This window comes from Cryptotermes secundus, unplaced genomic scaffold (genome assembly GCF_002891405.2).
Source record: "Cryptotermes secundus unplaced genomic scaffold, Csec_1.0 scaffold80, whole genome shotgun sequence".
Classification (NCBI taxonomy): Eukaryota; Metazoa; Arthropoda; class Insecta; order Blattodea; family Kalotermitidae; genus Cryptotermes; species Cryptotermes secundus.
This window is the reverse complement of record NW_019732856.1, coordinates 1,287,891-1,312,818: the sequence shown is the minus strand read 5'-3', so window position 1 is coordinate 1,312,818 and position 24,928 is coordinate 1,287,891. Positions and strand designations below refer to the sequence as shown.

General features: G+C 38.5%; 1 protein-coding gene across 1 annotated transcript in view; it reads right to left on the bottom strand.

Moving 5' to 3' along the window:
- LOC111867726 overlaps positions 1-24,928 on the bottom strand; it is a gene marked incomplete at its 5' end in the record, with an annotated part of 591,832 nt that overhangs the window by 43,190 nt on the left and 523,714 nt on the right. Inside the window, 5 exon segments of the mRNA XM_033752792.1 lie at positions 4,916-5,069; positions 5,651-5,743; positions 6,367-6,429; positions 9,637-9,726; positions 14,473-14,520. Coding sequence (XP_033608683.1) covers positions 4,916-5,069; positions 5,651-5,743; positions 6,367-6,429; positions 9,637-9,726; positions 14,473-14,520 — 448 coding nt within the window.

Genomic DNA, 24,928 nt, shown 5'->3' with positions numbered 1-24,928 from the left:
GTGCTACATACCTCATTGCTGAATATCACTGTGGTCGCTTTCAAAGTACTCCCCTTGGGAAGCTATGTACCGATGCCAGCACCTAGTCTACCCTTCAAAACAATTTTGGAACTAGTTTTGGTGGAATGGCCTTCAGAGCTGCTGTCATATTACTCTTGATATCAATGATGTCATCAAAATGCCTTCCTTTTAATATTTCCTTTATCTTCGGGAACAAAAAGAAGTTACTGGGGGCTACATTCAGTGAATAAGGAGGGTGTTCCAGCAGTTACTTGAACTGCCTCACAGACAGTGCCATGTGAGCAGGTGTGCTATCAAGATGCAAGATCCATGAGTTGCTGGCAAATAGTTTGGGTCATTTCCATCTAACACAGCCTTTTCAGTACTTCCAAATAGCAAACTTGGTTTACTGTTAGTACAAACTCATAATGAATAATCCCTCTAATATCAAAAAAAAGTTAGCAACATTGTTCTGACTCTTGATTTGGACTGACAGAAAATTTTGTTAGTGGAGAATTAGCAGTCTTTCACTGTGCACTTTGCTGCTTTGTTTCAAGGTCATATTGTTAGACCCATGTTTCATTACCTGTGATGACACATGTCATTTTGCTTGGCAAATCTTGATTCTTTGCTTGTGTTCTTCGGTGAGCTTCTTTAGGAGCATTTTTGCACACACCTAACTGTTTCTCTGCCATGCTCCTGACAGTCAGCCGACGATTTTCATGCATAATTTGATGAATTTTTGCAATGTTTTCTTCAATTCTACTCATTGCTGGCCATCCTGACCTATCTTCATCAGTGACACTTTCTCTTCCCATGGAAAAACGTGTCAACCACTTCTAAACTGTTTTCTTCATAGCATTAGCCCCATAAACTTCAACTAACATCTCTCTGATTTCATTTCCACTCCTGCCAAGTGTAACAAGAAATTTAATGTTCATTCATTGCTCCAATTCAAGCTCCGACATTCTTGCAATGGCATACAAAAACACATTTATACAATAATAGACCCCAATCAGAAAGAGACTGCCATAGATCAACAACAATAGAGCTGTTGAACGCTGATATCCCACCGTCATCAAACCATGCTGAGGTTTCTGTCCACTGCTGCCATGCAAGCACACGGTGGCGAGTTCACGAACCTTATTGTCATACCTTGTAAGGTCTATAAATTCATGATGGTGGTATATTAATATAGTCATTGTGTTTCTGGACATTATTCATTGTCCTGCTTTTATTTAAAACAAACAACGTTTCAGAGACTTCATTCTGTTCCTGTTTACAAGTGGAACATACTCAGTTGGGCCCCATCGATAGAGCTAGTCCCTATCACCGAAGATAGGGACAGAAACCAGTCTCCGAAACGTTGTGTGTTTCAAATAAAGACAGGATGAGGGTTAATGTCTAGAAACACAATAACTGTAATAGCAGACATGCTAGACATTTGAAGAGCAATATGGTAGTGTATGAACAGTAGGCCAAGAATCCTTATGACAGTTGAGTAATAAGCTGTAGGGGAGACAACCTATAAGCAACACACTAGGAGTTTGAGATGCAGCAGGTTGCAGTCGAAGCTCAAACAAGACATGGAGACTGCATGAACACAGCGAGCAGCACCATCACGGTAAAGCCACTGACAGAACCACATCGGGGACAGTGTTTCACTGATAGTTGAAGGCCGTGTCCAATCACAACAGCTTAGCAGCCCGTAAGAAGGCCATTCTACAGGGGCAAGCAGCCAACATCCTACACAGGGTTCCAGCCAGAGCAGTATATAAACACATTACTGGGTGGCATAAGCGTCAATATGGAGACCACAAGTTGGCAGCGGCCTACAAGTCTCCAATTAGAGCCAGAACCTAGCTGAGCAGTGAATCACTACTAGGATTCACAGCAGCCATCGAGCAGTTGGCCCACTGAGCCCTTGTTGGGCCACCAGAGGTCTTCATCCAGAGGGAGACAGCCTATGCATTCATCAATCGAGAGGACAAAAAGTGAAACAGCACTCCATCATGAGTGGTGAGAGGTCTCTCAATGAAGCCCTTAAGCAAACCCTGAGCCTAGAAGCTGCAAAGGTGGCAGCTACACAACCAGAAAAGCTGCAGGAGGTAAGGGCTGTAACTCCCACTAGAACATGGTCACTAGTGACCCATCAACACAGGATTGGACAACATGTATGTTGTCAGTGTGGGGATGTTGTGGACCTCAGAAGAGATTATCAAAACAGACATGACATTGATTGCTTGAGAGGGTGCCAAACAAGATTTTAATTAAATTCAGACTGTATAGGTATGGCCTTTAACCAAAAGAAACATAAGCTGAGAGTCTTCTTTGGTATGTGTACCTAACACCAGAGGTTCATAGTTGGATCTATCAACATTGCAAAGCCATTGACCCACCTCATGAAAGGAAGTGGACTTCCCAGTGGTCTCCACAAGCAGAATCTGCCTACCAGTCCCTGCAAAAGTAGTTGTGTATCACACCAGTTACACAACATCTGCAGTTGGGTGAGAAGTTCATTGATATGGATACAAGCTATGTGGGGACTGTGAGCATGCTGTCACAAATGCAGGAGGGAAAGGAGTATGTAGATGATAACTATAGCAGATCTTGTTCAAGGGTGAGAGGGACTAATGAATGACTTAATGGGCGTTACTGGCCAATGTGCACATGTTGGAATAGTGTTTATTTTATTTATTTATTTAGTATTAGTATTAATATTAATCTTTGACTTGTCCCATATCATGTATAATGATCCATGGATGAAATAAAATTGAATTGAATTGAATACATCCAAAAATACCTCCATGGACTAGAATTTCATCTGTGTCCTGACCACTCTGCCCTGACATGGTTCTGTAGTTTCAAGAACCTGGAAGGACAAATGGCCTGCTAGATCCAATACCTCCAAGGGCACAATTTTACATTCAAATATTGTCAAAGGTGGAGCCACACCAACATGGATGCACTCTCCAGAAAGCCATGCCTAGAGGCATGTGCTCAATGCTCAGAAAGTTGAACACCAGGCATCCTGAAGGTGTGTTATTATTGCTGCAGCTATGGATGGTTGGGACCATGTTGCTCTGAGGAGACAGCAGCAGTATGGCGATGATGTGGGGCCAATTCTAAAGGAATTTGAGGCTACAATTACTGGGATCAGTGGAACTCCATAGTGGTGAGAAATGACAAACTGGAGCACCACTGGGAGTCAGCTCATGGATGGTGCAAGAAAACCAAAGAAATTCTTCACTGAAGCATGTTGAAGGAAGGGCTGGGGAGCTTCATGGATGATCATCAGGAGGAAAACTTGGCATCATCAAAACCACTCACAAGGTAAGATAGTGATACTGTCAGCTACATGCAAGGAGCAATGTTGACAGCTGGGATCAACAATGCAACACCTGCACAGCAAGCCAAGGTCTTTGAACCTGAAGCCAAGGCCTCATGCACCAGTATAATGTCAATGCACAATTCGACAAGATCATTATCAGAGTCATAGGACCCTTTGAAGAGCCACATGGCAAATCAACACCTCATGATTGACATGGACTACTTCAGCAAGTGGCAAGAGGCTTATGCCATCCCTAACCAGGAGGAATTTACAGCAAGTTAGCATTCTCATGGCCAATTTCTTCTGCCACTTCAGGGTCCTGAGGGAACTGCACAGTGCCAAAGACTTCAACTTCATGTCATGAACCCTGCAGGAAGTTTTACAGAGTAAACTGCAAAAGCCTGTGTAGGCAATCATTTTAAGGGCCCAGGAATGCATCAAAAGTCCTTTTGGCAACTGATGTTCTCAAGCAGCCACACATGCAAGTCCCCATTAGGCAAGAAGTTGTTTAGTCAATAGCAGGCTTGTCAAGGCAACATTACCCACAACCAGATGGATAACAACCCAACAACAGTAGTAACATCTGAAAACAAATTATACACCAAATTGGCCTCTTCTTTCTATCTTTGCCATATCCAGTTTCATGACCTCTGCTGTAATATTTCCTTGTAGGGAATTACAGCTTCTTATTCACAGCTTTAGTGCTTTTCCACACAAAATTGATGCAGTTCATGGCTGCTTACCTTGAAATGTACTGTCTCACTTTTGCTCTCATCTGCATGATATGGCATGACTGCTAGTATTTACTGCATCTTAGAGACATCAACCTATCAAGAGCTCAAAGCGAAAAGCATATGTTCTGGGATATAATGCCATGTAGTCTGTTGAAAGTCAACCAATGTTTCTGAGGAACATATCACCCACATCTCCGGAGTTGAAGACTGAGCCAAGCAAGAAACCAGCATTAAAACTCTGCTTGTCACCTGCTTTCACACTGGTTTCTTGCTTGGTTTATTCTTTGACCCTAAAGATGGAGGCAATATGTCCCTCCAAAACAGTAGTTGACTTTTAACGGCCTACACGGCATTATATCCCAGAAGATAGTACCCTTCATAATCATCTCTGTGAGAACTTCAAATTCTACAACAGCTTAAGTGTTTGAAAACAATCTGTATATTTTGTACTCTGTGACAACCTCCATTATCTAATTCTGAAAATAAGGGGAGAAACTTAGTCTTTCATTCAGGGAAATGTGAAAGTAAATCAAAATACAGATTTCATGTAGGGATTGGACTTTGGTTAACTAAACAGGGGTAAAACACTTAAATGGGTAAAACTACACATTGTTCATGAAGGAATATGCATGGGACCACAATAAATGAACACAAAATGGGGGATCCCTTAGATCGAGAAAACTTAAATCAGGATTCCACTATTTTTACTGTTTTTATGCACTCTAAAATAGCTTGTTAACCTTACACTATTTCTTTATGGCCTATTCATTCTGGCACACTCACCTCATATCAGTTTCCCATATAATGTGGTAACTACATGCTACTTTCCCAGTCTATTACATAACCTCACCTGATTTTCATGAAGGTGTCACGTATTGTCTCACGCACTGAATGTGCTTGAGCTTGTGACATACGACGAAGATTACGAACCTCCTGGCGAAGATCTTTGGCTTTCTTCTGCAACCCACGGAGTTGGTTGTACATTTCAGGTGTCAACTGCAAGTCTGTCAACACGATATTGTTCAGTGCATCAGTTCATATGATTATCTGATAAACGGGTACAGATCACCCAGCTAGCAAGCAACTGTAAGACAGACTGCTGGAAATAAAATAAGAAATTACTTTAGTCAAACCCTCAAACGTTTGTGGTAAACTGTTTATATTCTAAACATCACCTATCTTATATGGGATCAAATGGTAGTTTGTGAATTTCATGGGCTCTACCTGGTGCTAATGTTTCCCACAGAAGTTGGCACAAATTGTAACACCATGGTTAGCATTTGTAGTTGCAGTTGTGATTACAGTGTTGCTGTAAGGTGTCTTTCAACACAGCCATTTGCTCTGACTGTCTGACTGCCCAATATTTTATTACTTTCACCATCCTTGAAAGCTTTGTGTTTTATATAATCAGATAATTTTTAACCTGTTTATTACATACAGATAAGAAAGCTTGAAGTCAGATAATTTCAAATATGTTTTTACAGGCAGAGATGATGAAACAAACAGTTCTTTTCTTTTTAATATATTCAACAATGAAGGTCACTTCCATTATGGACAGCATGTAACATGTACAGCAACAACTCACCCCTGTAAACATGTCTGCCCTCATACTGCCCTGGTGAGAGTGACACTGGTTTTGGCGGAGGTGCAGGTTTATGCCGGTCACGTTCTGTCCGCTCTGTACAACAAAGAGGAGGCACAATTCACACAATTGTATTACAGCAGTATAAAAAGACAAAATAATTTTTTTCAAAATGCAAACACCTATAAAGTACAAGGATTCAAAATTATACCACTCTTCCACTGTAAGAAAAACTGTAACACCACCATGATGACATACTTTGTTTAATGATGCTCTATCTACTAACATTAAAACCACAGTTACTCCTGTCTGTAAACACAACATTATGGAAGTGTATATATGATGAAAAGTTAAAGCACAATGTAATCTTCGATCTTGACACAAGATGGAGATGAGGGGCAGTTTCATTCTTCTGTTGCCACCATTACCTTAGGGAAAGACCTCCCCTGTATATGTGGCATAACAGGGTAGATGAGCCCCAAAGTCAACCTGACTGAAGTATTGAAAAAGAAAAAGTTCCAATTCCTCTGCTAAGAATCAAACTCAGTCTCCAGACAGTTATTGTGTTAACTGAGTCACCAAGTCTGCAATTCAAATAATACACAACTACAGATGGTGAACTACGACACAGTTTGCAGCAAAGTGTTTGTGGGAATGAGCAAGGGGATTCCATCCACTTACAACATACACTTTAAACCATTCTGAAGAATTATCTTTACCTTGAGATGACATTCTAGGGAGTGTTGAAGACTTTATCGCTGGTTTAGGAGGTTTCGAGTCCGCTGGGGTAAGCATTCAAAGGACAGAACAACCAATCATTAGCATATTACATGCTGTTAATGCCTGATCCATTGCATCATTCAACACTGATTCTGCCATCCCAACTCTGCAGAAATTTATTGTATCTGAACAAACGTTACCTGCCAGTCCTGAGGAACCTTAATCCCATATGATACCACTCAGAACTGTTTTGTACAATCTTAAACCATGTAAGTTTTGAGGTTTTCACGGCGATGACAATGAAGAAAGTTGTCTTCTGGGTTTAGGCACCGTGTATTCTTCGTTTTGGCCGACGTTTCGGAGGATGGAGGCGCTACGTTCCTCCGAAACGTCGGCCAAAACGAAGAATACACGGTGCCTAAACCCAGAAGACAACTTTCTTCAATCTTAAACCATGTTTTGATAAAGTACAAAGTCTTGTAACCTTGATTATCCAAATAATTAGCATGATATGTCCATGCTATGTATGTCAAAATAACAAAGTACAATCTAAGTTTAAATGTTTCTGACAATGTTGCCCGACTATTATGTTGGATATTTTTGACTGTCTTGAGTTCTTTTGAGCACAATATGTCAGAAACTGGATCTGATTCTGTCATGACATGTAAAACAGGAAATGTTCCTACTCAGTTGGGTGTGTTGGGAAGAGCCTGTCTCAATCACTGAACTATGTGATTGAGGCTAGCTCTTTGTAAAGCACCCAGATGAGTGGGGCGCCATTTTTTCTTCCACCTGGCGATGGAAACATCCAGTTTCCCAAATACTGTGTTTAAAGAAACTCAAGGCAATGGGCAGTGCCTAAAACAGAAGTCATGTATGCAAACCAAATACAACATTCTCTTCAGTTACACTGCTAAAAACAATTAACGTATACATATACCAGTCAAAATAATTGCAAATTTAAGGATTGATTTATGAAGGAAACTGGCACAGTCAAAAGGTTTTGAAGCTACATTTATTCCTAAGAACATTTCTTAAAGAAATTAATGTAAATACTTTATTTTAGAAGAATGGAACAAAATACTGGGAACCAAACTTAAGAAGAATAACAGAGACAGGTTTAATTGTGTGTAGAATATGACCATACTTTAAAGGTAAGTAGTAGTTGGGCTGTCCGGATTCTGATCAAGTTCCATATGGACTCGCCCATAGCAGTGATGTAAACTTGTAGGATTTACATCTACAGGGACCAACTCCATCCAAATCCAATTCCAATGATTATGAACAGCACAATGTAATGTATGTCTGTGGCACATTACACCAGCCATGATCTAATCAAATTTTCTGACTATTTCCAACTTAGCAAAGGAAATAAATATATTTCTGAGATGTAGCTATCCACACAGCACACTCCACTACCCATAACGATACGATTATGAGGTGTCCAACAGACAGCATCTGCAGCTTAAAGTAAACTTGTTACTCTCCACTGAAGTGATCCCCAAATACTAGGTCTTCAGACAATCTGTGGAAACCTATAACGACGAAGTTTAATCTTTCAGAATTCTTGAATGAATAACATTACGATGTTAAGCCAAATATGAAGTTGCTTTAAGAGTGCAATACACTGAATCAACACTGGAACAAGTAAACTGTATTTATGAAGCCCCCAGAACCTAACACATGCTTTCAGAATGACTGTATGACAGAAAATAAATAAGTTGTCTACAGTACATTGTTGCATTTGCGGTAAAGCAAGGCAGAGATGTAAATTTGTTGTCTCACAATAATGGTTTAGTTTTGTTCTCATTGACATATCAAAGCTGTGAAGAATATATATATGTAATATTTACTTTCCTTTGACTACTTTAACTCCACTGATTTGTTCAAGTGTTGTTACCTGTGGCAACAAACTACGTTTGTATTTCATTGTCCATTTTATGATTGATCATGGCTAAAGGGAGGTAGTTTAATGAAAATATCAAGCACAGTCACAGTTGACACTGAAGTGGCAAGCAAATTCAGGCTTCAGGATCACACCAAGGCCATAAGTACAATGATCCAAACATAACAGTACCCTTGTATAGGGATATTGTTATGACAGCTGTACGTAGTAAAAATCAGAAGTGCTGTCAATTTTGTTTGTCTTGGGGGGGGGGGCATAAGCATTGGTGATATGAATATAAATACATTATGTGTAACAACACGTTACTGTACAGTTCTAAGCTCCCTGGTAAACTTCATAGGTACTGTGAAACTACTCGCCCAGAATGCACAACCAAATATACAAGTTTGCTCAAGAAGAAACTTGAGGCACTAAAACAATGTCAAAACCTGATTAGTAAGATGAAAAAACAGATAATGTAAATGCAACCACAGTCACAGAAACTCTAATTATGCCTGATCTATTGAAATGGCAGTATGATTGATGGATGAGCAGATACAATTTACATGGAGAAGATTCACCTGTTTCAAAACTGTGAACTATAATATTCAAAGTTTGTCTGTTGATACAGACCATAAGCTATTAACGCAACCTAAATGACTTTCCCTTGAAAATCAGTGAACAGAAAGGTGTATCTGGACTAGCACCATTATTTGCATTTTCCATTACTGCTACAAGAATAGAATTCAGGAAGCATTGCTGTGTAATAAATCTGTAGGAAGTCACACTACTGGTGAAGACACTTCTAATGTGATTGATATCTGCATGAAGGAATATGAAAATCAGCTGGTAATAGTGTGTCAATTTTTGTACAGATGGAGTCCAAACAAGTTTCTGGTACCATCTCCTTGGTCAGTCACCACATGTTTCACAGACAAGCAGTTGTTAGAATGATATAGACAAAATGGAAATATGAGTTACACGAAGCCCTAAAAATAACCACATTAAATCCAGGCCTTTAATGTGAAGTTACGAGGAGGAGGAAGTCAGCAGTGAACATACACTGCTGCTGCACACAGAAGTAAAATGAATCTAGAGAGGAAAATTTCTTTTCCAAGTCTATAAATTCCACTCACTGCACTACTTATTAGTCACGTTACTAGAGAGTTAACCTGTTGAGAATTCAGCAACATTACCTTTTAAAGTATGGTCTGTATATATTCTGTAAACTGTTTCACAGATGTAGAAGAAATCAGACAGGAAATAAAGAGACCTGAAAATGTATTCTAGTTAATATAAATGAAACCATGGAATGAATAAGCGTTAGCACTTAACTGGTTAATCAAGGTTCTATGCTATAGATTTTGTCAATGACCCTAATTACCTGCGTGCTGTGGAGAATGCTGTTTAGGCGAGTTCATGTCAGGGGGCTCATCAGAAAATGAAACCGACTTCTCAAATGAGACTGACTTATCTGCAATGAACACCAGTTACATGCATATCAATATCATGCTCTTGTTAATAAATCTCTGCATGCAAAAGCATGTTGAATGACACCAAACAATCAGGTCATGCTTCTTAGAGTAATAATTATGTCACTAATTTCTCAAAGCACCTCATGAAGCAAATCCACTGCCACCTATCTCCATGTGCAAAACATGAATTTACAAAAGTGAAACAAATAACAAAACAACACAAAGAATATTAGTGCAGTAATGTTTTGCTGACTTCTGAAAAATGTAAGCATGTTTCACATTTTTCATGCTACAAAAATATACATAATTTTCAAAAGACTTTTCATATCTTGATAATTTGAATTAAATATTTCCATCATCCTGAACTTATAAGTTTCCATGAAATCATACTAAAGAAATCTTTTTGCTAAAAATCTCCAAATGGAAACCATGAGTGTGCCCAATGCTTTCTGGCCGAATCACATCAATAGTTTTGGACTCTTCATTGAATTAGGATGGTATCATGTATGCAGGCCTAAGCAATTTGTTCAGAAAAGCTCTCTAATTATCTTTGTAAGAACAAGGATTCTGAAAAGCTGGAAACAAGAAGTATTAACAACACATTTACCTTACTGCACTGGTGCACAGTAAATGCTTCATGATGTGGCCTGTACTATTAACACCATTCAAATTTCCACTGTCAATTGATTAAATTGTTACTTACTAAATACTGTACAGATGATAGAAAATTCTCATTATCACCACTTCACTGAACATCTGATGTTCTTATTTTATTTAAGGAAGATTATTCTTGTCGTTGACATGCAATCTGCTCATATTAACTTATTACTAATATCTGTTAATTTCAGTTAGACTGGTACATTATTTTGCCAAAGAGAAGCTTAAAAAATAAAAATTCCTGTAATGTCTCAATATCAATATTTCCATCATAAAAAGAAAAAGAACTTATTTTAACTATATTTGTGAGGATATATAAGTATTTTTTTCCTCCACACCTAAAATTTTCAGCCCCATTTGTGTGCCACTACATTCTGCTTCAGTGATGTGTGGTTTCAAGAAAGATGATCTATAGTGGGAGACAAATGAGATCTTTATTTAATAGAAATTGGAAATGTGTAAAGAATGGAGTTGCAACAGCCGCGCCATAACTCAAGTGGTTAGTCGCTGGCTTCCCACCGTGGCGGCCTGGGTTTGATCACGGCTCTGGTATAGTGGGATTTGTGGTGGACAAAGTGGCACTGGGGCAGGTTTTCTCCAAGTATCTCGGTTTCCCCTGCCAATCTTCATTCCACCAAATTCTCCATCATAATCACCCAGGGCAAGCTACAATAGACCAATCACTTGCTGCCGTGCCGAGTGGACCCAGTAGGACTCCACCCCCCACTAAGTGAATTAAAAAAAAACAGCAAATATAGTGTACAATTTATAGACCATGATTAGTAAAATGCATGGCTTGTATTCTGTACAACTGCTATTTTACCAAAAGGTACAAGTCATGATTTTGTGAGGCAGAAAAACCCCAGAGAACAGTCCAATCATCTTTCAAATTCACAGTCAGATAATGGGTAGAGGACATAGATCAATGTTAGCAGTTATCTGTACCACACAGAATTACTGGGTTTTTGGACTTTTTGTCCTGTATTCTATAAAATAGAAAATACAATGTTTCAGAAACTGGGTCTGTTTCCGTCCTCAGGTGAGGAGGGGGGGGGAGACACCTACTCAGTTGGGCTCCTTAGAAAAAGCTAATCTCAATCGCTGGTCAACCCGTCTGATTTACACAGCTATTTAATCACCTGAGACCAGGCTAATTCGGCAGGAGATAACAAGAAAATATACAATAAAAATTGTGATAAGAGCAAGCACTTTTGTGGAACTAGTATAGAAAAGGAGGCAGAAATTTGTGCTACAAATCTAGCCAATAAAACAAAGTGCATGAGCACCACTGCAAAGAAATGGTGAAAACAATTGTGAAGACATGTAGTCCCTACCGCTAGTGTTACCTGGTCTCAGGTGATTAAATAGCTGTGTAAATCAGACAGGGGTTGTCCAGTGATTGAGATTAGCTCTTTCTAAGGGGCCCAACTGAGGAGGTGTCCCCCCCTTCACCTGAGGATCGAAACACACCCAGTTTCCAAAATGTCATGTTTTCTATTTTCTAGAATACCAGACCATGGAAAATGTCCAAAAACCCAGTAATTCTGCATGTTATACACCATCATCAGAACCCTTTAGAATTTACCACTACTGCATCCCTAGGTGCCTAGGTCTATATTCTGATGATTAGCAAGATTTTCATTTCTCTCTTAAACATAGTCGCACATTTCACAGGTGAAAAAGGGAGAAACACCTGTGTTCATGCTGGCACAATGAAATACGAGGAGCGTATTTTAAATTCCCTAAATCTGTCACTTCCATCAGGGAGAAGGGAAAGATGAAAACTATGGGATTCACAAATAAGCGCTCTTCCATTACTCATATTAGGTATACACCCAAAAAACTGCCCTACCAGAATTTCCGTTTTCATACTAAAATATGAATACAACACCAAAGTGAGTCAACAAACAAAAGTGTGCTAGTTTCTTACAGCAGAGAGTGTGTAAAGAAACTGCCAATATTTCAATCTGCATCTGTTATCTCCAGCAAATTCATATTCACCAACTCCAACAGTCAGGTTGTTTGATGGATTACTGACTATGTGCATGTCAGTAAACATATGATATTGAATGATTACTTACTTCAGTCATAAATATAAGAAGTCTGGAACCATTTATAAATGTGTTCTAGCTGGATGGAATGGTCCTTTTAAAATTGCAAATTTACCTTAAATATGTGTTACAGCATCTATTATAGCAATCAGAAAGTAACCTACCACACAGACATGCTGAACAGCATGACTACATTTGCATCACAAAATTAAGAAGACTACTGGCCTCCAAAATTACAAAACTATATATATTATTGATAGAGATGTATCATGATACTGTACGAGGGTTATGATGTCACCAAGTCATGAATAATTGCCATATTTTTCAACAAGAACAGGGATGGTCCCTCCCTGAGCATGTACTGGAAGCCCCTGATCTACTCCCTGAAAGAACACAGAAAATCTCCTACTACTAAGAACATGCCACAATCTGGACCTTATTTGGGCCCACTGATAACTGCCCTTTTCAAAGCTTCCCTTCTCGTATCTCTACTTTCCACTCCTCCCCATTTTCCTGTTCTCTTACACATTTCCTTTATTTATTTGCTTATATTCTTAACTTTTCCCCCTTAATTTGCCTTGTATGCTTTTTGCTTTCTTTCTCATGGATAAAACAGTCCTCTTTTGCGGCCAACAGTTTCCACTGCTTTACACATTGCCTCAGTCTTAGTCTTTCTTTTCTTACATCATATATCATTTATTTTCTCCTTACTTTATTCATGTATCTTAAAGATGGGGGCACCAGGTTCCTCAAAAACTTTGGTACCTATATACAGTATGCGCCAAAAATACAGTACTGAAATAAAAAAACGTCCTGTTGACACCACTGTCCATTCATGTGAAGGCCCCTTGCATGACAGAGCCTTCTCAAATCCTGAAGAATTGGTCTGATCACCTTCTCCCTGTAGCATCCTTGGGTGATGGTAAGAGCATTGCCTTTCTCATCTTAGTACCAACTTTTGCAGATACAGAGTGTCACATGGTCTGCGCAACAGTTCCCCACGGCCATTAATCTTGGTTTCCTAGACAGCAGCCGGTATTTGCTTGAAATAGCTCCTCAATTATCCTCAAGAGGCTGAGTAGACCCCATTCCAGACCCACTATTTTTCATAAAATCTAGTAGTGCCAGGAATCGAACACGGGACCTCTGGATCTGCAGCCAGGAACTCTGACCACTAGACCACAGAGACTGTCAATAAATATGCATCGCTAAACGAATTCAAACGATGGAACTATAATTAAAAAGAAGGATATTTAAGGAGCCAATATAAGGTCCTGCTTCTACAAAACATTGTCTCAGTTGTAACTCCATACACACTACACCATGTTAACATGCTGTGGCATAAGAACCTGAAGATTCAACATCACAAGCACGAAAGCTCATTACCATACTCTTTTACTTGGTCAGCTGAGTACAGTTTATATCCTTAACATCTATTTTTCCAAGGTCATTTTAAAATCATCCTCACATCCCCCTCTTAATCTTCGAAGTGGTTTTCTCACCAAAATTCTATATACCTATTTACTTCCACAATATGTCATAAAATTCAACTTGTAACTTTCTTAATTTCTTGCTTCAGTAATCTCTTTCAGGTTCTCAGCAATTCATTTTCACCAACTACCCAACAAATGTCTTTACAATTACAAGGTCCCACTCCACAATGATCCAAAACATGGGAGTAAAATGGTTTAGATATATGCATCTTGTGTATTTTTTAAAACAGACATATCAGAATTATTAAAACTGTGTATTTCACAACCTTCTTGAATTCTCTGCACCATGATCCACCTACATTTTGTTGGCACTATGTAGAAATAAGAACAGACTATGCCTCATGATGGTGTCAACAGATGCACTGATTCAAGGTGTTAAGTACCAGAAGGATCTTTCCTTTAGACATGGTCTTGCAGCCCAATTCAAGAGCACATTAAACAAAACACAAATATAGTTTGTTGTGAACCTAGAAATCAATCCACAGAACAAAACACAAGGAAAGGAAAGCAAGTGCAACAAACAAGCACACAACATATATCTAACCTTTTCCCAACTTCGGGGGCTTGGTGTCTGTCCGCAAATACGAGTCATCTGCAATGAATAATTCTGAATCAGTTACCGTATAAGGGGCAGGGTGGAATTGTCTGGGCTGGTTCCTTTGTTTCTAGACAGGGATGCAAACAGGATAACTTGAACATGTAAAGAGCAGCTATTCATTATTTAATGTCCCATTAGCAGACAAAGTTACTAATATACTGCTATGACTAGTTTCATTTTGGGTTAGGTTTATGTCCATATTTTTAGATTTTGGGCTTCTTGCTTAAAACATCATATGGTCTTCTTCTGGATGAACCTCATATTTCCATCCTCAGAGTTCACTTCTACCCTAAAGACAGACATATCAGGTTTCTCTTGAATGTTTGTATCTTCCTATGAGAATACATCATGTCATAATCCAGAAGATCCAAATTAATGTATCTTAGATGCATCAGACTAATTTAATTTTTTGATACAAAGTGAGTTACAAATGGAAAAGACAGGTAAACTAATTTAAAATTTGTCAATCAATAATTTCGCCTTCTTATTTTGATTTAAACTATACAGATGAATAACTGTGGTCACAATGAATAATACTGGTTCAGAGTACAGTCAGTTATTCTTCAACATTCCTTTCTGCAGTTTTTAAGTATGTATAAATACACGAATATTCAATTTTATTTTCAGTTTCTTTAAAGCTCTATGTTATAACTTGCAGCATTTTTTTTATATAGGACTTAAAGCATGAAAAATAATTAATTAAAACTGAGAAAATCCTCCTGGCTCTTAGCTCATTATTAACACTGTAACCACATATCTGTTTTCTGATGTATCACGTCTCTCTGCTTCTATCAACATGTAACTGACGAAATTTAACAACTTCCTGATATTACAAACATCAAAAAACTCTGTTACTACAGAAGCTTCCAACCTAATGTACACCCAGACAATATGTTTCACTAAGATTCATGTGTTAATAATACAGTATATTCCCCTCAAGTGTTCAGTGTCTCAAGAACTTCAGATTTTGCTACCATAATTTCATATGAAAATCTTACTTTTCATATGCCTATACATGATATACACTAACACCTTTTAATTTAGCAATATATTCAAATGTTGCTAGCTTGTCAGACAAATACTAACATGAAAGGATCAAGTTCTTTGCAACCAGTCATTGTTATCATTGCTATAAGAAGTTTTCTTTTTCAGTTTATGGGAGTGGGGTGGGAGAGAGTGCACTTGGTATGGCGCCACTAGTGGATGTACTGTACCAATAAGATATGTGTGGCGTATTCAGTGGAAAGGGAATTCACAGAAGAAACTAAACTACTCAAGAGAAAATCTGCTTCACTGCCACTTCGTCAACCACAAACCTCACATGACCTGACATGGGATTGAACCCAGATCAACACAGTGGTAAGCTGGAGACTACCTGCCTGAGCTATGGGACAGCCATCACAAGAAGTTACATTTATTTCAACACATTTCGGTCCTCCTGAAGTACACAGTATTTACAGTTCCAAACCATATATTCCATGGCTTTAACAATGATTTGACTAATTCTTTAGTGGGTTTTTAATGTTTATATCCACCAAGCAAAAAGTCAATTCTACCGGTGACAGCAGTTTGGGGCAGCATGTTCACAGTAATCACTTGCCAACTGCAATTTTGCCAACCATGGATGAAGCATTCAGTATCCAGTTTTGCCACTGCAGTATTTTGTTTCATGCACTCATGGTTTTTAGTTTGCATACACAAGGAAAACATCAATGATATAAGAAGGGGATGAGTACAACTACTGTCATCATCACCCATGCTGTGGTCATCATGGACTTTGACTCTCACCAAGATAGCATATTTAAGGCATGTAATAACACTGACGATTCCTTTATTTTAAATAATACAGACTGTGTTTCTAGACTTAGCCTCTGTGTGGAATGCGAGTAAAACTGTAGCAAGAAATGATGCAGCACTAGTTGCAGCTGCTCTGCGAAAGGGAGGGGCCATGATTCACTAAAACTAAGGCCCTGTTATAACCAACATACACCCTACTATTCTTATCTCACTTGGTGGACTTGTATGAATCCAATGTGCATTCTGATCAGAACGGTCAGATCTAAAAATATGGACAGTATATATTATTTTAAGCATGTTATTACACACTCTGTGTCTAGTGAAGGAACAGGCAACTTCCCCTAATCAAAATTTCCCATAAGGCCAATCAAGGTTTCTTGCAGGAACAAAAACCTTGTAGTTCATGAGGACTGCTGTACTTTAATGTTTAGCATGGCTACTTGAAGACAGAATGAAAGTAACTGAAGAGTGACAAAATGTAATTATTATATATCTATAAATACTGCCATTAGCATATGAGGAACCACTACACTGAAAAACTCAGAACCAGCCCCATGAAGCACAACATGTAAGCGGGCATACCTGTCAAGTACCCTGCCTGTATCAAGTTTATGCTGTATGGTTCTGTCTTGGTGAAGCAACTACACATTTTAGTAATACTGTACATAATTCACAGACATATTAGCATGAGGCCATCACCAATTACTGTTAACTCATTTGCATGTATACAGTGACTCATAACTGATTTCAATGTTGGTCTAAGTATTTCTTTCATACAATATAACAGTAGAGAGGACAAGGACCCAAGGGTACTTCCTCTTTGCATGAACCACTGAGCAGCTTGATGGCCTATGGGCTTTGTGTTACATTCTTAGGTAACTGGATGATGTACGAGACCAGCATCCTACCTTTAAATTTCCAGCACAAGCAGTTATGCAGAATCAATAGAAATCATTTGTTTCTCTAGTGGCTCCATTTATGTGCATTTTGGCCTCAAAAACTTCTCCTACCTGATATGCGTAAGTGAAAATTACAAAATCATTGAAATATTTCAACAGTGAAATCTAGTATGATGCACAACTTGAATCTTGCAACTAGTTAACAGTATCTGGCACAAGATAACTTTCACTCAACCGCTGCCAAATTTTGAAGGATCCTGTTGTTTTCTCAACAATGGGTGCGTCAGTCACTGAAAATATCACAAAAGCAAAACAGCTTAAAATATTTATAAAAAAAATACTGAATAAAAGAATGCAGGGGAAAGAAACATACATTAAATGCTATGGAATATATCTAAGGAATAGAAATCCCTGTAACTAATGCACGTGAAGCAAATAAGCCTATTAGGTGTAATACAACACTTTTGACAATATACAAACATAAACTTTCAACACACCTACACACCTTGAAGGTCCACAGGTGCTGCATTCTCCAGTAGTGTCATTGCTGAAGCTGCTGTTGATGCTGATGTTTGGGGAAGGAACATGGATGTTTGGTAAATGGTCAGGAATTGCAACAAAACTTGACTATCTGCTGATAATCACAATGATGTGTATTTCCTTCATAAGGGCTTTTATACCATCTCTGAGATTAAGTAACAAAGTAACCAAGTACTGCATGTTCTCTCTTTGTCAAATTATATGTACATAAGTGAGAAAGAGTCAGAAAAAAAAAGGGCTAACAGAAACAATAAGAGGGTGGAGTTGCATTATCAAAATGCAGTGAAATATTTGTTAACCATCTTGTATGGGTTTTATACATACAGCATAAAACTAAGCATGCCTCACTGAAATTAATGTCTCTCTGCATAATTTAACTCCAATGGCTCCTGAAGAATTTTAATGAAATTCGGTATTCATTGTCACGCAAATTAATTTCACAGTGTTCCAACAAAATCCCTATTTTACATATGTATGAGCATAAATTCTCATTTTCTTCAGCATACACATCAATAGAAAATCATCTTAAAGTAAACACTGTAAATGTCAGTGATATCTGTATCATATTTTTGGTACGAAGAGCCATTTTTAGATATCTGATAAAATTCAATTTGATCTTGAGCAATATGAACGGACAATACATCCTCCCAACCTCTCTTCAGAATTACTATGGCCTCTTTCATTGGTAAGATCTTTTTCCTTTCTCAAATATTTACACATCATTACCTTGACAAGCTTCTAATGCAAATGATTAAGCATTATAAAACCATTAAAGAATCTGCAAATTAACATACAACTTTTACAGTTCAAACTCTCAGGTAGTCAGCCTGTAAGCATGAAAAGTTGCAACTCTTTGACAATATGCATAGGATGGAGCTACTGGTCAATGTTATACTGCCTGGCTTCCTGAGAAATTCTAAACTTGCAAGCAGCAATATAATTCCAAATACCAGATCACATAACAGCCTTTTAAGCCCAGAATGCATGCATTATCACATTACTTCTGGAGAAAGATTTTCTAATGTTGCATAGAAGAAATACTTCACCATGTCATTCCTGATCTTGCTTTTTTTTTATCCAAATTGTCCATTTGCATTTTAAAGGAAGAATTGTATAGGAAAATGTAAAATACCAAACAGCAGAATCATCGATTGTGCTGCATCTGGATTCCACACTTTACACTGTCTGGTGAGAAGGACCATAGCTCTCAAGACATAGAAACCCACAAATATCTTAGCACACTAAGGAGCATAACAAACATAATGACCAGAAGTGGGCACAATACCTAAACAATGCCAAAATATAGATTCCATAACACAATTTCTGACATCATCCAAAAGAAAGACCTTGAAAACTTTGGGCTAGGCTAGGATTTAGCCTCACCTTCAAGGAAAAAGAAACTGTATTCCTAGGTATAATGTTATGACCATGATCCTTTGCAAGTTATGATGATGTCAAAGAGTTGCATATGTTTACTGCAGCAGCAATATATTACCATCTGTCAGAAAATCAAAGGGATTATTATTCAAGACATCAAAGCATAATTTTTCTGAACAAAATTTCTTAATACCTGCAGGCTGGTCTCCTGTCTAAACTGCTCTACATTTAAAACTACACTTCATGAAGCTCTATTTAAGTTTCTGCATTACATGGCAGGGTAAGTCATATTTTCTCACTCTAAAATAACATATTCTTAGTAGAACAACTTATTTTACTATAACTTTAAAGGCTGAATCCAAATTTCACCAATACAACTAGTTGGCATCTCAACTGATAAAATCATTCATTAGTTTGCAGAAATTGCACTAACATATTGAGACAGTGATTAGTTTGTACATGACCCAAGAAACTTTATAAGTGGAATTATGTCCTACATATGGGACAAAGGTTGTGTCATAGCTGAAGCAGAGACTTGATACAACAGAAGTGCATCTCATGTGCAATCTGTGGCAAAACTAACAATGTGCAAGGTTTTGTCACAGAGTTCTTCAGCTTTCCCTTGTTAAACATCACCAATGAACCGTGTACAATAATGCCACATCTCAGTAGAAAATAGTGATATCATAACCTCAGTCCTCAGTTAGGGCTTTGCTTTCTTTCCAATGCCTTCAATGGAGGTATATTTTAATCACCTGTCTGGAACTACCTACAATACATTTAACAAGTGCTATGACATGTAGGGATATGATGTTATGATGTACACTGCATCTGTATGATTTACACGAGAGCAATGAGGTGCAACAAAGAACTTTATTTCCTTCACTAATTTGTATTCTTACTAGACTCACACACACACACAAGAGGAGTGCCCTTAGTGCCCACAGGTTTTGTTACACAACATTAACTGCTGCTGTGCACAGACTGTGTTAGCTTTGGTGACCTCATGGGGACCTGCATCAGGCCATGCCTGATGATGATGATAATTTACAAACATTTCAATCTGTGTAGCTACCACTTTTCATGAATGGAGAACAGTTTTAAGCCTTCTGCTCCATTCAACCCTCTAAGATGAGAAAGCAGGTTTTGTGTTCATAACATGGCCCAACATGGCTGACTCAGAAAAGACGGTTTTCTAGCGCAATTAATTCACATATATGCTAAAGGTTGGCACAACCACCCAAAACATTTGATGTTAACGGGTTCCTTTTATTATCTTTGTAATGGAAGACTCAAATTTTACCAAAAAGAGAAAAAGCCTGCAGTATCTGCATAGGATGTAACACCTGTCTTCGCAGTGAAAAGGTTTTAACAAAGGTTATTTTCAATATACTTATTATTGGAATTTAACTTCTATTCACTCTTGTAACAATAACAAATTTAAATTTATGTACTGCATTTACAGTCACTATGAAACTTTCAAGCCATGTAATGCCTACTGAATAAGCTTAAGCCAATTTTATTAGAAGAAAAATACCAATTTGGTGAAAAATTCTCATATCTCGTGGGATTACACTGAGAATTCTCAATGTCAAAGTGGGGTCCTTTTTACATTGCAATAAATAAAAAAAAACTCCGTGATTTTAGTCCGCAAATGAACTATACCGACCAAGAGACCACCACTTGTTGGCGATGTTTAGTGCCAACTTTTGCGGATAGAGGGTGCCACGTGGTCAGCGCAATGAATCCCCATGGCCGTTAATTTCGGTTTTCTAGACTGGAGCCGCTATTTCCTTGAAACAGCTCCTCAATTATCATCACGGGGCTGAGTGGACCCCGTTCCAGACCCACTACTTCTCAGAAAAAATCCGGTAGCGCCGGGAATCGAACCCAGACCTCTGGATCTGTAGCCAGGAACTCTGACCACAGAGGCAGTCCATTGTGATAAATATGCACTGAAAAGCAACAAAAAATATAAGTCAACTATAATGTGACTGAAACTAAACTTGCATCTGGATTCAACCTTTAAGATACTCTGTTATACATAAAAAATATAAACAAATATGACAGAGCACTGGCAAGACAAGGAAGGAAGACCTGTCTTGCTGTGTTGGGCATCATGCCTGCATCATGCTGGGCAGGAAGGACAGTGGGTCTACACTCCTACAAAATCAAATCAAAGGAAAGTGCCGTTAATTAACAGGATTGTGCAAGTAAACACATGCAAGAGCTTGTAACAAAAAATAACATTACCATGTGAAACACAATCCCCCACAGCAACAAGGACAGTTGGCTGTGGGGGCAATTAATGTGGGGTCACAGAGCATGCTACTTAATCACATCACGAGAACTCATTCTGACGATGATAAATAGGATGCAGAGTCAGTAATTTAGGCTCTTGCCACTGAACTGGTACCTGCAGTGACCATACACTAGTCCTGGAGGATCACTACCCTACGTCAGGGATGAAACAGAAGTGTAAAAACATGAAGATGAAAACAAGGTTGTTTTGTGAAAATGGTATCCCCTTGGCACTAATCTGTGACCTTAACAGGAAAATGTAAATTTGGACATCTAGTGACCTATTGTGGTTAAGAAAATGTTGAGAATGACAAAGCCCTTTGAAAAATTAAATTTCTTGTCATCTTCATGTCTTGATGAATTTTAACTGACCCAGTAAGTTACCTTCTCTTATAAGAGTGTGAAATAATACATGCAGAACATTTTTAACATTTAAATATTGTAAATGCAATATACAACTATTTTACAGGGTACAAACATAAACAGCTTACAATGAAAAGAGGCAGATGCACATTCTGTAATACCAAAAACAGAAACTTACTGGGAATTAATGCAACTGTAAGTAATAAAGTAACAGCATTATCCAGGACATGAAAACTTCAATAATCAAATATGTATGTTTATGCTAACCTCGGGATCTTGCCATAATGTAAATAGATTAACATTACCCCTGGGCCGTGCCATAGCTCAAGCAGTTAGCTGCTGGCTTCCCACCGTGGCGGCCTGGGTTCAATCCCGGGGTCTGGTCAAGTGGAATTTGTGGTGGACAAAGTGGTGCTGGGGCAGGTTTTCTCTGAGTACTTCGGTTTTCCCTGGCAATCTTCATTCCACCAATTTCTCCACAATCACCCTCACCTATCATCTGGGGCTGGTACAATAGGCCAGAAATGGCCGCAGTACAAGGGACTTAGTCCCACCCCACTAGCATTAAAAAAACATATGCCCCAAAAAAAGGTATGCACTGGCAGACTCCGCCCTTTCACAATGGTTTGTACATGATTTTGTTTCCATTCTTCATTGATAACATGATGTACTGGTGGGACGATATGTCAATATTTCAGAGACTGTCAAGTTCCCTGATAGGCTGGCAAACCAACTAATCACAACATGGTGCCATCACTGCAGAATGGAAATATGAATTAATTGATGATGGCTAAGCTGTCAATGCACAGCCAGCAGCTTAGCCTCAAGGCTACTGGGGCAATGCCCACTCCGGCCCACTACCTGCTGGCCCATCTTCACAGACCCTACCCCTCTCCTCTCCATTGATTTACTATGTAGTCCACTCGCCCTCCCTTCCTGTTCTTATACAGCTGGATGTTTTCAACTGATGACTCAGCCTGCAGCCACCTGTTCATGCTGGTTCCTCACTCATGGATTTTTCTGCCCTGAAGAAGGAGGCGATATGTTCCTCCAAAACATCGGTTCACACAATATCTACACAGCACAACATCCCAGAATACGGCATTGTTTAAGTGTGGTGTTGTATAGTATATACAGTTTTTATAAATTGTAATGTGATAGCACTATTACATGCCTAACATCTATTTCCCTTTCAGTATTCCCTTAGCGTCTATTAACTGCCATCTGAGGTGGGGTCATTTTTGTTGGTACAGCTGGATCTTGTAACAGATAACTTGGAATAGAAGTGATTTTTGGTGTACTGAATAAGCAACATGCCTGGTCATATAAATAATTAAACTTACATATTTTGGCTTTTCAATTTTATTTTTAGACATGTCAATAACAATAACTGTCACATTATAAGAACCAATAATATGACAAACTTGAATGAAATAGAATGAAGAAGTACATGATGTTCACAATAATGGAATAGTCTTTGTAGGCATAAATAGAAAATTTAGCTATGTTCTCATTCTTCCTAGAGTATGTGATACGTCAGAAGAAGAACTTGTGGAGAATACTTTAAGCAGAAACAGATAAAGATGCAAAAAAAGTTATCATCTGTGCCATTTGAAAACAGGAAAAATTAGCCCCAAAATTACACGAATCAGTAATTCTTTTAATAGTGCACCAAAGATACAGGGAAATTTACAAAATTAAATTACAATGCCCTTAACACTCCTGACAGAAATGTATGATGACTAAGACCAGTTTAGTTCTACTTTGTGATCACCAAGCAAAATTTTAGGCATGACCCTGAAACTAAAGATGAACAGCTGCCTTAGCAAAACAAAACTCACATTTATATTAACTGCACGTGCATACATATGTACACACACACACAGACACACACACAACTGGCACATTTTAAAGAACACAGTGAACAAAGGGAAATTAGGCTTCAAAAAGGAATAGGGCATCAACTTGCTATACCATCAATAGGAAGACAGACACAAAAAGCATAAGAGCTCTCTCGTACCACATCTGCATACAGATAATAAATTACTTCTGTCATTAGATCAAGGGTAAGACACTGCATAAAATTCCAGCTTTAGATCAGTGGGTTCAGATGCATGTCAGCTTCTATTACTATTTGCATTTAATTAGACAAATGCTCCATATTATCCGTAATGTTATCACGAAAACGAACGATTTGAAATTTACCATGGAATAAAGCGGCCTCCGTAGTCTAGAGGTAACGTTCCCACCTCATGATTCATAGTACGTGGGTTCAAACACCCGGCGGAGGTCGTCATATTTTTAAGGGTGGAAAAATTCAGGGAACAAGTCCTCCGGGAGGGACTTTAAGCCGTGGGTCCCATGTCGTAGCTTTACGGCACGTAAAAGAATCTCATATCTCCAAAGGAGGTCACTGAGCCAAATTACGGACGTTTCCTGCCCAACAGCAGTCTCTAATACCTCTGGTAGATGGGGGAAGCATTATAGATACCTCTCAGCTAGTAGAGCCGGTCTTGCTGGCTGGGCGGGACTGATGGTAAGCACCAGTACCGGTAGGATATAGAGACTGGTAGAATATCATAGAGGGAAGCACAATGGGCCAATACAGGTCTAAGTGCATGGGGAAACCCACCCTCTCCAATAACTAACTAACTACCATGGAATATCTTTAATTAAGTTGATAATAATCTACAACTAAAGCACAACACACCACTGTAGGTCACGGTGCAAGGGCCAAGAAGGCCCACCCCTTATACATTCATTCATTCATCTACAACTACCTTGGAAGTTCAAGAAAAAAATTCCAATATCATAATCAGAAAAATGTACTTTTACTAAAAATTAAAAAAAAATTTCAAGGAATTTTTATGTGTTTTGTCAGTGAATACTAGCAATGAAATGGTTCATCAATGCCACAGAACACTTTTTAAGTTCACACAGATATAGTCTCAACTAATGGAAGCTTGCATGTTGGTTCAAACAGCACAAGCAATTGAGGCCTTCACATGTTTTTTTGTTCCTCACAAACCCTTTTGTGAATAGCATTATTTTGAACACTAGTACATTCTCTTTATACATGAGTCAGTTTCTCCCCATTACATTAATATTTTGTTAATATCCCAGCA